This window comes from Mastigoproctus giganteus, unplaced genomic scaffold (assembly GCF_048544385.1).
Source record: "Mastigoproctus giganteus isolate SK-2022 unplaced genomic scaffold, ASM4854438v1 scaffold_18, whole genome shotgun sequence".
Lineage (NCBI taxonomy): Eukaryota > Metazoa > Arthropoda > Arachnida > Uropygi > Thelyphonidae > Mastigoproctus > Mastigoproctus giganteus.
Window position 1 is genome coordinate 65,187 of NW_028328295.1, and position 14,402 is coordinate 79,588.

A 14,402-nucleotide genomic window follows, 5' to 3' on the forward strand; every position below is an offset into this window, starting at 1 on the left:
CGTGCTTTATATCTTTATGGACCAGAAAGCCAACTCCACTTTGCTCCTTTCACTGTTTCCAATGGAAACAGTGAAAGGAAGCTCTCATGATATGGCTAAGGGTTTGCTTACTTCCTTTGCTGCCTCCTTTAATAACTGGATAGATTCCATCCACACCAGGATATTACATCAGATCTACAGTGTATATATATATATATATATATAATTTTTTTTTTTTAATTTTTAAATATTTATATACATAATAAACAGAAATACATGCATATTTGAAATTTCATGCTGTTAAATGGTTTTTAAATTGGAAAATGGAAGAGACTAAGAGAATAATGCTTCCATGTTATGTCTAAAATATTCACCAGAATTATTTTTTTAGAACTTAAAGTGTTATACATGATTGGCATCTATTAAGAAAAAGTTGAAATGTTGGCATTGTACACCCGTCAACTCTCCAGATTTATGATAGAGAATCAGTCTTTTTAGTTGTTTTCACTCTTCTCTGTCTTGCTGTCATAATATAGTTGACAAAGTTTCTAGGTATTTTTATTATTATTTTTTCCACAAGAAATTGTAATGAAACTGTTACAATTAAATTTATTTATTTTTTATTTTGGGCATTTCTCCTTATTTTTGTTAATAAGGAGAAATGCCCTGACGTGCTGGAGTATTCTATGTTGTAAAATAGAAACAAGTTTGTTTCCCCCCCCCACCACATCTCTCCTGTATTTGCAATAAATTTATAATATTGGTGTAGTGTAAAGTAATTTATCAATGCTTTTCAGTAAGGTGCTAAAGAAATAAGACATGAAAAAATCTTAAAAGGGTAACATTTCCCTGGCTGTATGTAGATGTGATTTTAATTTCAAGTGGCAGGAAATGGAATGTTATGAGACATTTTCAAACAATCATAATGATGATTTCATGACTCTTAGCACTTGAATGATCCAGCACACTGGGATCACAGCTGAAGCCCCAATCCAACATCAAACCTTCCACGAAACCTCGAGTGACTGAAGCCAATATGTCATGGTTTAAAAATGAAAATAAACGCCAATAAAATTATAGTGAAATTAAAAGTTAAATATAAAACACAACGATGAAAAATAATTTATGAAAATTTCATCTGTGTTTAATATTTAACTTTTATTTCACTATAATTTTATTGGCATTTATCTTCATTTTTAAACCATGACATAATGTCTTCAGTCACTCGAGGTTTCGTGGAAGGTTTGATGGGTCTGGGGTTGGGGCTTCGGTTGCGATCCCAGCATGTCAGATCGTTTAAGATCGGCTAAGAGTGATGAATACATTAAATTATTTTAAAGAAGTTATTATACATTTTTAAGTCGGTCTTACTTGGAGAGTATGGTGCAGAAGCCATCCTATGAAGAAGTATTCAGGTAAACTCTTATGTATTTTTAAACAACAAAATAATGTAATGTTCATGAAATAGAAAAGACAAAAAAGCATTGTCATATGAAAAATATTCTTATTGCATTAAGTAACATCATATACATTATGGAGTCAAACGTTTCATGGAATTTTCTTACCATTCCTTCAGCAACGGCTATTTATGCAATATAACTGTCACAAAAGATCACTTCGATCACAAGAACTTAGTGTGCTGTAGCCTAAGCCATTCCAGTGTTTGTTTGTTTGTTTTTTTAAGCACAACTTTCTACAAGTCTGCTATTTTTAATTAAAATAATAATTAACAATGATCCCTTGATACAGATAATAAAATAATGTTTATTTCATCAGTGAACATGATACCAAATTTACATTCACAATTAATCTAAAATATTTCTATCAGTTTATGACATGGCAAAGTTGTAATACAGAAAAATTAGTTTTTCACAGATTTCTCTTCATACATCATTCCACCTATAAAGTCTTAAAGTTTTCTCTGTAAGGGTCCCAAGAAAAGAATTTTGGTTGATTCGAAAAGGAATAATGTCCAAAACAGGAGAACTAGTTTTCAGTTTATGAAGACACTGTCCGTTAGTACTATCCCATATAAGTGCCTAAGTTCAAGAGAAAAAAAATGCGTGAATGTCACTTCTTAATTTAAGTAGAGAAAATATTGGTGGTGGACAGAATAATGGAAACACTTTGGTATCACATATACATGACTACATTAGGTTGTCCAGTAGTGTTACACCTTTGACTGATAAACACCGACAAGGTGATGTAGTGTGCTGCATGGTCCATCCTTTTGAAGGAAAGGATCTATACTTTGTTTGTGGAGTCCAGCAGTTTTGAAATGGTTTGATGCATGTTGACCTTGGGCTGGCCTGATTTCCCTTACCATCTATGAGAAAAGTGCTTACAAAGTACCAATTGATCAGGTACTTTGTAAGGTTAGAGTCTAGGGCAAAACACTATCCTTATTTTGTATTTTAAGTTTTACTGCTCTTTCACTTTTAAAGCTGTTTCCTTTAGTCACTTTGTATTTATGATTCACAATTGATACAAGATAGCCAGTCATTGGTAAGAGCAGGTTTGTGCATATGTTTGGTAAGTAGTTGTACATAATTATTTTATTCTGGTTTTGTGTGGTCATCCAATTTCTCTCTGAGCAAAGAATAATTGACCTCCAGATTACCAAAGGTGGTTTAAGACTCCTGCTAAGTGACTTTAAACCAGACACTGGGAAACTGTTATCACTTCATCAAGCTCATTCATCGCATTAAGAATTTATTGAACAGTGAAGTAGTTACTAAATGTGGTATCTAAGACCCTTGCAAAAAATATCAGACTTGCTGGTATCATTAGCTCAAGTTCACTAGTTTTGTTGAATTAATTAAACTAAAAAGTTTTAATTGGATTTGGGATAAACATGCAATTAATTATTATTACCTTCCTTAATGGATCATACAAATCACTAGTCTGAATAATGCTTTTTATAGGGGGGGGGGTGTGCAAAAAAGTTAGAGAACCACTGTTACAGATGAATGGTGACACTTCCAAAGTTTTATGGATTCCTGGCTGCACACAGCCCACTACCACACTATTGTCTTTTGCTAGTTGTTTCCAAAATTCTGTCCAACAGCTCTTTATGCTTTATATATTTTTACAGGATAGAAACTAAAATGCACACCCGGATAAATACTTAAAAATAGATAATGATAGTGGTGTTTGGTCAGAGCAACAAACACAGTACTGTAAGATCATGATTAACCCTCTGCCAGGCATGTTGGTGATGACTGTCCCCCAAAACAAAACTTAAATTTGAAAATAAAAAATCCATTAAAGTGATGTCAATGTGAATTTGTTTTCTTTCATTACTGATTTGACTTTTGATTTATATCATTAATTGTTTAGTTTTTAAAAAAATTTACCATAAAAAAGTTTTTTAGGCCTTATTAAGCTTCCTGCATATAACTGCAGTAAGCTTAATAATCAAGGGCTCTACAACATGAATTTAAGATTAGCGACTTTTTTATTGTCCAGTTATCGTGCATGCTAGCAATATCAATGCTTCGGGTATGTCAGATGTTTGTTTATTGCTATTATCCAACCACTGAAGCATGTAGGCTTTTTGATTCTTATTTATTTCAAGTTTTGTTTGCCAACAGTGAAGATGTTAATAAACATGTCTAAAGCACCTGTGTAAAGTGCAGTCAGAGGTGGGGTTTCTTTTAAAAAAATGTTCTCAGTATAAAAAAATTGATTTTTTAGTGTTCATAATAGATTAAAATTAAAGTTGACTTCAAAAGTGAACAATTTTGAATTGTTATTGTATCATAATGGTGGAAAAGGAATTACAGACTTATTTCCATAACTCAATAGGATTAGAAATGAAAAGTTATGTGTAGTTGTAAAGAGCTGTCTGATTTTTAAATAAACATGATTCCTCAGTTGGAAAATCACATTACTACAGGTTTTAAACAGTGTAATAAAGACAAACAAGGAATTTGAGAAATCATACTCTGCATAACCTCATTAAGCTGAATACAAGACTACCACGTGTAAACAATTAGTAGGTCTTGCACAGTACTGCATGAGGGAATGCAAAATAATACCACCAAGTTTCACTGTTATCAGTAATGTGGTAAGGGCTGATGGCAGTGGTTAAATAACTCATTCGGTAGTGAATTATATATAGTTTTCTAGATCATTCTAAACCCTTTTGAGGACTGCTAGATGCTGATTTAGGTTGGGCATATAGCAGTAAACGTTTTACAGACCAGTGGTTGAGAAAAGCCCCTGTCCTAGATCGCTTAAATCAATGTAGTAATGGACTTTTCCTTGGGGCTGTTAAAATTCAATTGTTTATCACTGCCATAGCATCTTTAGGTTACAGAATATATTATTTACCAAATGATATTTATTTTTTTTGCTGTATTGTAGTTATGGAAGAAGTTTGCCAACTCAATCCAATAAGAATTTTAAAAACAATAAATTTAATGAAAAAGGCTTTATGAACCACTATCAACAAAAAAAAAAAAAATTCATCCCATGTTTTGACTCTGCCTTGGACATTCTGTGAAGTTGTGCACAAGATTCAAATTGAAAGGTTAAATTTAAATTATCTTAGTCATTTTCAGTTCTTTTGAAGAGAATGGCTCCAAAGAGCAGGACCTCCCCACCCCAGAGGCTGTTCATCAATATTTTGGATATTAAGTAGATTTTTAGCCCTTTTTTGTAGTGTATTTCAAGTTAGTTAGGCAGTGGCTTATTTACCTTTAAAAGTTTGAGTCAAGTAAGAAATAAACTGCTGCTATCAGCGATTCATAAACTTTAACTACCATCCATTTCATCTTCCAAGACCCAGCAGGACAGTATCATAAATGGGAGCACTACAAATATTAAAAAAATAGAAACAAATAAATAAGATCTAGAGAAATGGGCATAGGTGATAGAGACTGGATAAAATAATTTAGAAAAATTAATGTGTGAATAAAGGGATTAAAAGGCTGTATAAATGAAAAATAAACACAAATTTTGACAGCAACAAATGGATTTCAAACTGCATGTGCTGATGTGTTAATTGGTGAAGTATCATTCAATCCAATGGTAAAAATGAAGAGGAAGAAATAATATCAGTCATGTTCTCCACAAATGACAAGCAGTATTTTGTATACCAATCTGTGTTACTTGTCTGAATGGGAGCAGTTTTTATATTGTGGAACATGAAGGGAAAACACCAGTATCGGAGATCAAACTAAGAACTCATCATAACATTTAAAAGGTTGCAAACAGAGGTCAGACAGATATATATATATATATATATATATAAACAGTGAAAGGATACACTTGAAACAAGAAGTAAAACCAATGAACTAAGAACTGAAAATGATGCTATTAAAAAAATACACACAACAGGTTGATTATTTATATACAATATTAATTAGACATAAAAAGAAAGTAAAATACATTGTAGGAGAAATTGAAGAGATGGAAAAAAAAAAAAAAAAAAAAAAAGGTCTATACAACCTTGTGCACAGCAGACAAGTCAGTTACTTTGCAGTCTTGAGGTAAACAGTTCCATGGTTCAAATTCTTCCTTTTCAATTTTCCCAACTCACACCTCGAGTATAACAATGTTTCAGTTCCAGTATTGTTGTAACCAGAACAGTTGGCATTTATATAGCCTGATTAATTTCAGTTTTCCAAATTCTTTTATACACAGTCTTCTATTTGCTTTTGCCATAATTACAGATCCCTGTGTATCAGTATAGTGTTTACTGCTAAGACTTGCGAAATTTCACACTTCTTGAATCTATAGTCACTCTCTTTAGTGGCATCTAAATTTATTTAGATTTTATTTTATGGTTTCATAGTCACTACATTTCTGTTGTAATATATATTATGTTGCCCTGTATGAGGTTATGTAGAACACACACACACACAAAACATTATAAAAATGAAAATAGTGAAAGTAGTATAAACAGTAAAAGATGAATGGGAACAGAATAGCATAAATCATAGCAAAAATAATTTAATTTTATAAAATATTAAAAGCTCAAAATTACTAAAATGAAATATCACAAGAATATGATAGTGCAGGAAGTCAAGACACGTGAAAAATAATAAATGTAAAACAAACAGCGAGGGGGGGGGGGAGATAAAATAAGGAAGGGAACTACACAGTGGAATTACCATGGATAAAAATGACTACTATTGCATTATTGTAGTGATTTTTCAGTCTCCTGACTGACATTACTAGTTCAATTATTACTAGTTATTTTATGTCACCAACTATGATAGCTGGTGACATAAAATATAATTTTTATTTTACATTGGCAACTGTTATAGCCTTAATGGACATTATTTATGCATAGTAATTTAGTGTAATTTCCATTCTTAAACCTTTCTGCTTGTCATGTTTTACTATATTACACCACTCTGCATGGTTTTTGATGTGTGTAAACTAATAGCTGTTTTTAACTCAGTTTTTTATACTGCTTTCAGAAATATTCAGTTTTTTCTATTGCCTACTGTTTTTTTACACATCACTTAAGTTGATGTCATGAGTTGTATTATTGGGTGTATCAAGTTAGGATTAAATGATGGGGATTTGTGAACTAATCCTTCACATGTTGGCAACACTGCTTCAGTCATTTATTTCTGAGGTTATGGCATCAAAACTTGTGCTGAAAAGTGAGTAAAATGCAAGTGTTTGAACAATCCAAACTAATTTTGTTATATTGGTGGAAGTTGTGTAGTGCTTGTACAAAGACAAGCTATTACAGAATTTTGTAAAAAAAAAAAAAAAAAAAAAAAAAAATTGTATTATGCTTATTTAGGAGTCTCTGGGACCAGGATAAACAATTGGCTCCATATAAAGTTTGCCGAACCTTTGAAGCTTTGAAATTGCGGAAAAACAGTAAAAAGAAGCTATGCCATTTTGCAATTCCCATGATTTGTAGGGAGAGGGCCAAAAAAAAAAAAAAAAAAAAAATCACTCTAATGTAGAGGGCTACAATGCAAAGAAAGGCAATGTGTATTCCATCTGGCATTAGATCAGTCCCACATGGAGATAACCTGCCAATTCCATGCCCTCCACTTATGTTGGATAATGTCGCAGCAGATTGCTGAAAGTGAAGCTTCTGAAGATGAAATTGAAGTCTACTCATCTGGAGACATTTAGTCCAACCCTCAATGATCTGGCAAGAGATTTAAATTTACCAAAGGAATCTGCAGAACTCCCTGATTCTACACTTACGTCAAAAAATCTTCTAGCATATAGGATGTTTTTTATAATTATACAGACAAACAACAAAAACTGGTCCCCTAATTTTCTGAGGACAATTTCTGTTTTTATGCAGTATTATAAATGAGTCTGCTGTAATTTAGGAATTACAGCAGACTCTCGATTAACTGGGATCGGAGAGGTATGGCATTAAGGGTAAGTTGCTACAATGGATAAAGGGATGGTCGAGTGCAGTCAGATATGAAGTTTTCTGAGCAGTGCAAAAAGGCTGCAAGAGTAGCTCATGGTGTCTTGTCAATGATATACAGGAATTTTGCTAGCAGGGATAAGGGGATAATTATCCCTTTGTATAATTGAGGTAAGACAATGGTTAGGCCACAACTTCAGTACTGTATACAGGTCTGGAGGCCTCATTTTAGGAAAGATGTAGAGTTGCTTGAACGAGTACAGAGAAGGGCAACAAGATTGGTGAGCGGAACAAAGGGTTGGTATTACCAAGAAAGGCTTAATTTCTACAAATTGCAGTGCCTTGAATGGATTGAGCAAGCTCAATGCTAATGGGATTCTTCTTCTGGCTCAGATTGCTCACCTGAGAGAGCATAAATTCAAATTGAGGTAAGACAATTGTAGAATATATGTGCAGAAATTTGCCTTTAGCCAACAGTTGGTTGATAGTTGGAACAAACTTACATCTATTGTAGAGGAGGTCAGCAATTAAATAATTTCAAGGCAGAACTAGAGAAACATTTGGAGTGGATGGATGAGTGAAATGGGAAGGGTTTTTTTTTTTTTTTTGGCTGATGATATATAAGCTTGCTTTCTTGCCTCTACTAATGCTAATAATTAACTGTGACATGTCAGATATTCACTTGGCATTGAGTGGTGCAGTTATCCATGAATAGCGAAATTTTTTGATTTTTCCTGCTCATCTTGTAATCTAAGTCTCATTTGTTGTAGAATTCTAATGAAATCCAAGTCTTTTAACAGAGAAAGGAAGGTTGTGGGACTGCATTCTTATGATGTAAGAGTCGATCCTGATGAACAATTTCCTCACTGTTAAAGAAAATAATCAAAATGCCCTTGACATTTGTCAAGAGCATTTTGATTGATTTCTAGATTGCATCCCCTATTATGACCTTGGAACAGAAGTTTGTCATTTTCTGCATGTCCCTGCACACAGAAAGCTGTGTTCTGTTTATCACTCAGCAGATGCGGCACAAGTTTTGCAGCAATTCACCTAAAATGTGCTGTACAATAGGTCTAAAATGTCACAAATATCATTAATTGTATACTGTGATCCCATCGATAAGTGACCCGAATGCTCAAAATCCTCAACTGAAATTTCTGTTCTACCCACAGCATCATCATCACCAAATGCTTGTTTGATCATTTCACAAGTGTCTGAAGCTGTTTTCCCTAAGTTTTGACAAAATTTGATGCATGTTTACTGTTCCTTAACTCTGCCATTTTACTTGACTACAAAAACTGCAAGACACACTCAATAGAAACATGCTTAAACACCAATTACACAACAGCCTAATGTTGTACTGGCGCACTGGTATCCTTGTGGTTAGTGCTCCAGGTGGCCAGTCCAGAAACTTCTGGCTTACACCTCATATGTGACCAAAGTTTGTAAGTGTAAGCAGTCTCAGAATGCTTACAACTTGCAGTTTCAATCAATAAATCACCAGATTTAAGCCTTATCACCATTTTTGATGAACCTGCTGCATTTTCTAAACATTTTGTCAAACATTCCTCTTTGAGAAATGGAGACATAGTAGACTTGACAAACAGAGAGTGAAACACAAGGAAAGCTGGGCATTCCTGTTGCTATGTGTCTGTACACAGTCTTATTCAAGTTAAGAGTATGGCATTCATCTTGTCTCACTGGAGTCAATTTGCATTTCCATGCTTTGCTCCTGGGAAATATCTTCTTTCCACCCAGGTTTCCCACCTCCCCACACATAGGCAGCAGCACTGCCAACCAGTGGCTAAGTGATTAAAAAAGTAAGATAGAAGCACACTGCTAGAAAGAAGTAGTATGATACATCATTAGTAACATATCAAGGGAGTGTAAGTTATAAATTCTAGTAACTGAACTAAAAAAAATGTGAGATTAATTGCACTCAAGAAATGCTGGGCACTTGGGGACCTCAAGATTTGTGTACTGCAAGGATTTCTGGGGGAAATTTTAACAGTGTGGTCTAACTTGTTAATTAGATCACAGACAGTAGATTAATTCTTCTCACACTGTAGGAAGAATTAATCTATCTTGTAAAAATGGAATACACTTGAATAAAGTGATTCGTTGGTCATTGCTAATATTACTGAAGAGGCCTTAAAGGTTCAGAAAAACTGACACCATTGGGGGAATTTTACATCAGATAAACACATACGTATTACTGCAAGCAGTAATACATATATCTGATGTAAAATTCCACTTTCAATGTAATTTTACTATTTTTTGCAAAAAAAAAAAAAAGAGATGAACTGGGATACCAACTCTAAAGTGACAGTGAGGGGCAAAAGACATTCTCCATCTTAATGAAATACCAGTTTCACTGCTGAAACTGATATTTCAGCAATGAATGTTGGAAAAGAAGTCTGATTTTGTTCCCTTCCTATATAAATCTCATTATATGACAAGTCATTACACTGCATAATATAAATATATGGAATTTCTCGTTTTCCCACATTACTGGTACGTATTAGAAAAAAAAAAAAAAAAAATCTGTGAATGCTGACTGTATGTTTCTTCTCTTTAGTAATGTCATAAGCATCATTGAACAATGATTCTTATTCAACAAATTTTTCACATTTTGACTTTCTGGATGATACACTTACAGATATCCCATTGAAAAAAAAAAAAAAAAAACTACTCGTATCAGCAGTCCATAAGATACATTAGTGTTCTGTAACATATTAAAAATTAAAACTTACAAAATAAAGTCTCCCCACCCTGTCTCTTTTCCTTTATGGGTAGCTGAACGTTAGCATTAGGAGAGGCATATGATACAAGAAAGCAAGCTTACACAGCATCAGCAAAAAAAAAAAAAAAAAAAACACCCATTCCCATATCTCCTATATATTAGACTGGGGTTCGAGCCCGTGACCACCAAATATGGAGGATGTGGAAAGGTCAGGGAATGACCACCGCATATCCCCGGAACAATATGGCCTTACTTGCTGATGCTCCTAAAAACAAATAACAACAAATAACTCGCATCCATTAGTCCAAAACTTTGTCCTATTCTTCCTAGAATTTATTTAATCTATCAACTTCCGCAACAACAGATGGAAGTTTGTTCCAGCAATCAACCACCAGCTAGCTAAAAGCAAATTTATGCCCATCTATTCTACAACTGTTTTTCCTCAATTTGAATCTATGCCCCCTCTGGTTCTTAATCTGAGCAAGCAGAAGTATCCCATCAGAATTGAGCCTGCTCAAACCATTCAAGGAATTGTACACCTCAATCAGATCACCTCGCAGGTGCAGGTGCCTAGTCTCCAACCGCTGCAATTTACAGAACTTAAACCTTTCTTGGTAAGAGGCCTCACCAATCTTGTTACCCTTCTCTGTACTCTTTCCAGCAGCTCTACATCCTTCCTAAAATGAGGTCTCCAGACCTGTATGCAGTACTCAAGTTCTGGCCTGAGCACTGCCTTATACAAGGGGATAATCACATTCTTATCCCTGCTAGCAAGATTTCTGTATATCATTGAAAAAACCCATCAGCTGCTCTGGCAGCACTGCTCAGAAAACTTCATATCTGACTGCACAATTACCCCATGTATTTTAAATTCTCCAATCCCTTGAGTGTCGTACCACAGAGTTCGTACATTTCTCTGGGGTTCCTGCAACCCATACGCAGTACTTTGCATTTGTCATTGTTAAACTTGAATTAACAACTCTGCCAACCTTTGTATCATCTGCAAACTTGGCCATTAAGCCTGATATACCTTCATCAATATCCCTGATAAATGTAGAAGAAAACAGTGGGTCCAACACCGAACTCTGGGGGGGGGGTGGCGCCCAACTAATAACATTAGTCCACTGATTACCACTCTGTCTCCTCCCACTCAACCATCCCTTTATCCATAGCAGCAACAGTATCAAAAACGTTCCTGAAATCCAGTATATCAAATTTATTCTTTGCATCCAGTTCTTTTGTGACCACATTATAGGATGTAACCGATCAAATTGGTAAGACAAGACTTCCCCTTAACAAACCCATGCTGTGTCTGAATTATTACTGCTGTCTTGTTTACATGATTCTGCAATGCTTCTTTAACCAGTGACTCCATTATTTTCCCTGGAACAGAAGTCAAACTAACAAGGTCTGTAATTACTCGTGTCACCCTTTGATCTCCCTTTGTGAATTGGGGATATATTTGTACATATCCAGTCTGCGGGGACTTCCCCCGAATACAAGGATGTTCTCATAATTATGGCTAAGAGTTTGCTTATTTCCTTTGCTGCCTCGGTATTGTAATAAATTCCAAGAAGAAGTCTTTGCTGTTTTACTTTGCATCCTTTGTCATAGATTTTTCATAATCCACCTTTGCTTGCCTAACATTCTTTGTGACTTGATTACAGATTAGCTTATATCTACCATAGGCTTTTGTGTCACATGATAATTGTCACATGGGAGTCTAAAACACTGATGGAACTGATATTCGGGTGACACTCAAGTCAAGTGGACCCAATTTTGGCAAAGTCTGGATGGTCTGTGACAGCCAAATCGTCTGTTTGCACTGTTTATAATCCTGGGTCGAGGTGTGGCGCCCACACGAAGGAATGCCACCCCTCTGTGCTACCAGGCAATACTAGGTGGTAGATGATTCATCAACCTGTGCAATACAGCCACTTTCTTATTGCAGGCCTCCTTTAATATAACTGGATAGATCCCATCCACCTCAGGTGCGTTTCTTATGTTTAACTTCAACAATTTCTCCTCCATTTCCCTCAGTAATTACAAAATAATTTAGTTACCTGTTAGAGTTTGATAAACTTCTGGTCTCCACCTCCCTAGAGATTTCCTCATGTTTGAATGTAGAAGCAAAATACTCATTCAGTTTGTCAGCTACCTGTCAAACCAACTGATTCATCTCCCTCCTAGAATTTACATAAGAAAAGAAGTCTTTGCTGTTTTACTTTGCATCCTTTGTCATAGATTTTTCATAATCCACCTTTGCTTGCCTAACATTCTTTGTGACTTGATTACAGATTAGCTTATATCTACCATAGGCTTTTGTGTCACATGATAATTTATATGCATCCCATGTGTTTTTCTTCTCTCCCACGAGTCCATTAGTTCATCTGGCATCCATTTAGGCCTACATCTTGAACAGTATTTCTTAGTTCAAACTAAAAGCCTAGTAGCTTCCAAGATAACTTCCTTGAATACTTCCCCTTTAGAATTTGCTCTTGGTAATATCATCAGTTGGTCATACTGTATAGAATTTAAAAATTGTCTGATACAAGTATAGTCAGCTTTATGAAACAGAAACCCTTCCCTTTACAACTGATGTTAGTTACATCTTTAAGTAAATCTCACATCAGTACACTATGTTCATTGCCACAAGTGGTTCCTTTATCTGCAGATTCTTAAAGCATGAATAATCCTTGGTCAAGCTTTGGTCATGGCTTTTACAGACATTCTCTCAGATAGGCCAGACAAATTGTGTTTGCTACATGGGAGTCTAAAACACTGATGGAACTGATATTCGGGTGACACTCAAGTCAAGTGGACCCAATTTTGGCAAAGTCTGGATGGTCTGTGACAGCCAAATCGTCTGTTTGCACTGTTTATAATCCTGGGTCGAGGTGTGGCGCCCACACGAAGGAATGCCGCCCCTCTGTGCTACCAGGCAATACTAGGTGGTAGATGATTCATCAACCTGTGCAATACAGCCACTTTCTTATTGCAGGCTTGAAGTGGTGGAACCCATGTTTATTCTCCAGAGCTAAATTCCTCTCAACCCTTCCCCATCTCTTCCATCATGCAGTATGACTGATGACTTTTCAGACTAGGATAGACATCATGGCGAGATCCAATCTTCCTTCCATTTCGAGGATACAACTCTAAAATGGTGTTCGCAGCCCAGCCGCTAGTTAGTACACCAGACTGAACCAATTGGTAACTCTCTACGAGGCTTCCGGATCAGCTAGTATATAATCTTGCTCCCTCTACTCTGCCAGATTGTGATTGGAGGGAGCCGCAGTATGTGGGGGGAGGGCATTGTCAAGGTTCTGAGTATATTCTTACTATTGAAGACACCATGAATTGTTAAACTAATAGAGCAAACTTATCTGCAAAAAGACCTAAACTTCCCAAACACTTCCTAATTCATTTCAAAAATATATGTGGTCTGTTGAAATCATCATCATCTCAATGATGTCCATTTCCACTATCTGTACTTTTTAAAGTACAGATAGCGGAACAGTATCCACTATCCACAGATAGTGGAAACTTTTTAAAAGTACAAACCCTATGTACTTTTTCTGACAGAGCCTTAGTTATCGGATGAATCAACCACTGCTCATCTCAGTTGCCCAAATTATTCGCTGTACAATTCCTTTCACCTCAAAGGTGGTACTCATGCATATGTCCATTCTGATAATCCCTGTCAGAGACTTGGTAATTTGAAATCTCCTCTTTTCCATCTTCTCTGGCTTAAAATATTTTTACCTCATTCTGTCAAATTCATCTGTGTCTCTATCGTTCTCCCAACTCCACTAATCATTTGGAACTCTTCGACTTCCTCTATTTGCAACTTGACTTTCTCCAGTCCAACTTTCATAACAGTGAGGTAATTTTCCTTGGTGATTTTAATGTTCATAACTCCAGCTGGCTTCCATTTTCTAGTCACACAAACCCACCTGGTCGAGATGCTGAGACTTTTGCAATTACTAATGACCTCACACATATTGTTCATTTACCTACCAGAATACCAGACAATCCTAACCTTACATCAAACATGCTTGATCTTTTTCTCAAAAAAGAACCCTTCTAAATACACGGTCAAATTGAGTAGTCCTTTATTCACCTCAGATCACAACTTGGTGACTCTCTCTTCTCCAATGGAACTTTTATCTCATGGCTGTTCCCAACCTCGTGTTGTTTGGCATTACAAGAATGCAAAATGGGATGACCTGCGAGATTTCTTTTCCTTGGTGGGATTACTGTTTCAAAACTTCTGATGTCAACGTTTCGTCAGATCATGTCAGTGAAATTATCCTTGTAGGA

General features: G+C 35.5%; 1 protein-coding gene across 1 annotated transcript in view; it reads right to left on the bottom strand.

Annotated features, from left to right (window-relative positions):
- Positions 1 to 1,862: 1,862 nt before the first annotated feature.
- mus302 (mutagen-sensitive 302) overlaps positions 1,863 to 14,402 on the bottom strand; it is a 279,343-nt gene continuing 266,803 nt past the window's right edge. The window contains exon 13 of the mRNA XM_090389437.1: positions 1,863 to 2,018. Within this exon, the coding sequence (XP_090245563.1) occupies positions 1,863 to 2,018 (156 nt within the window). The remainder of the gene's footprint in view (positions 2,019 to 14,402) is intronic.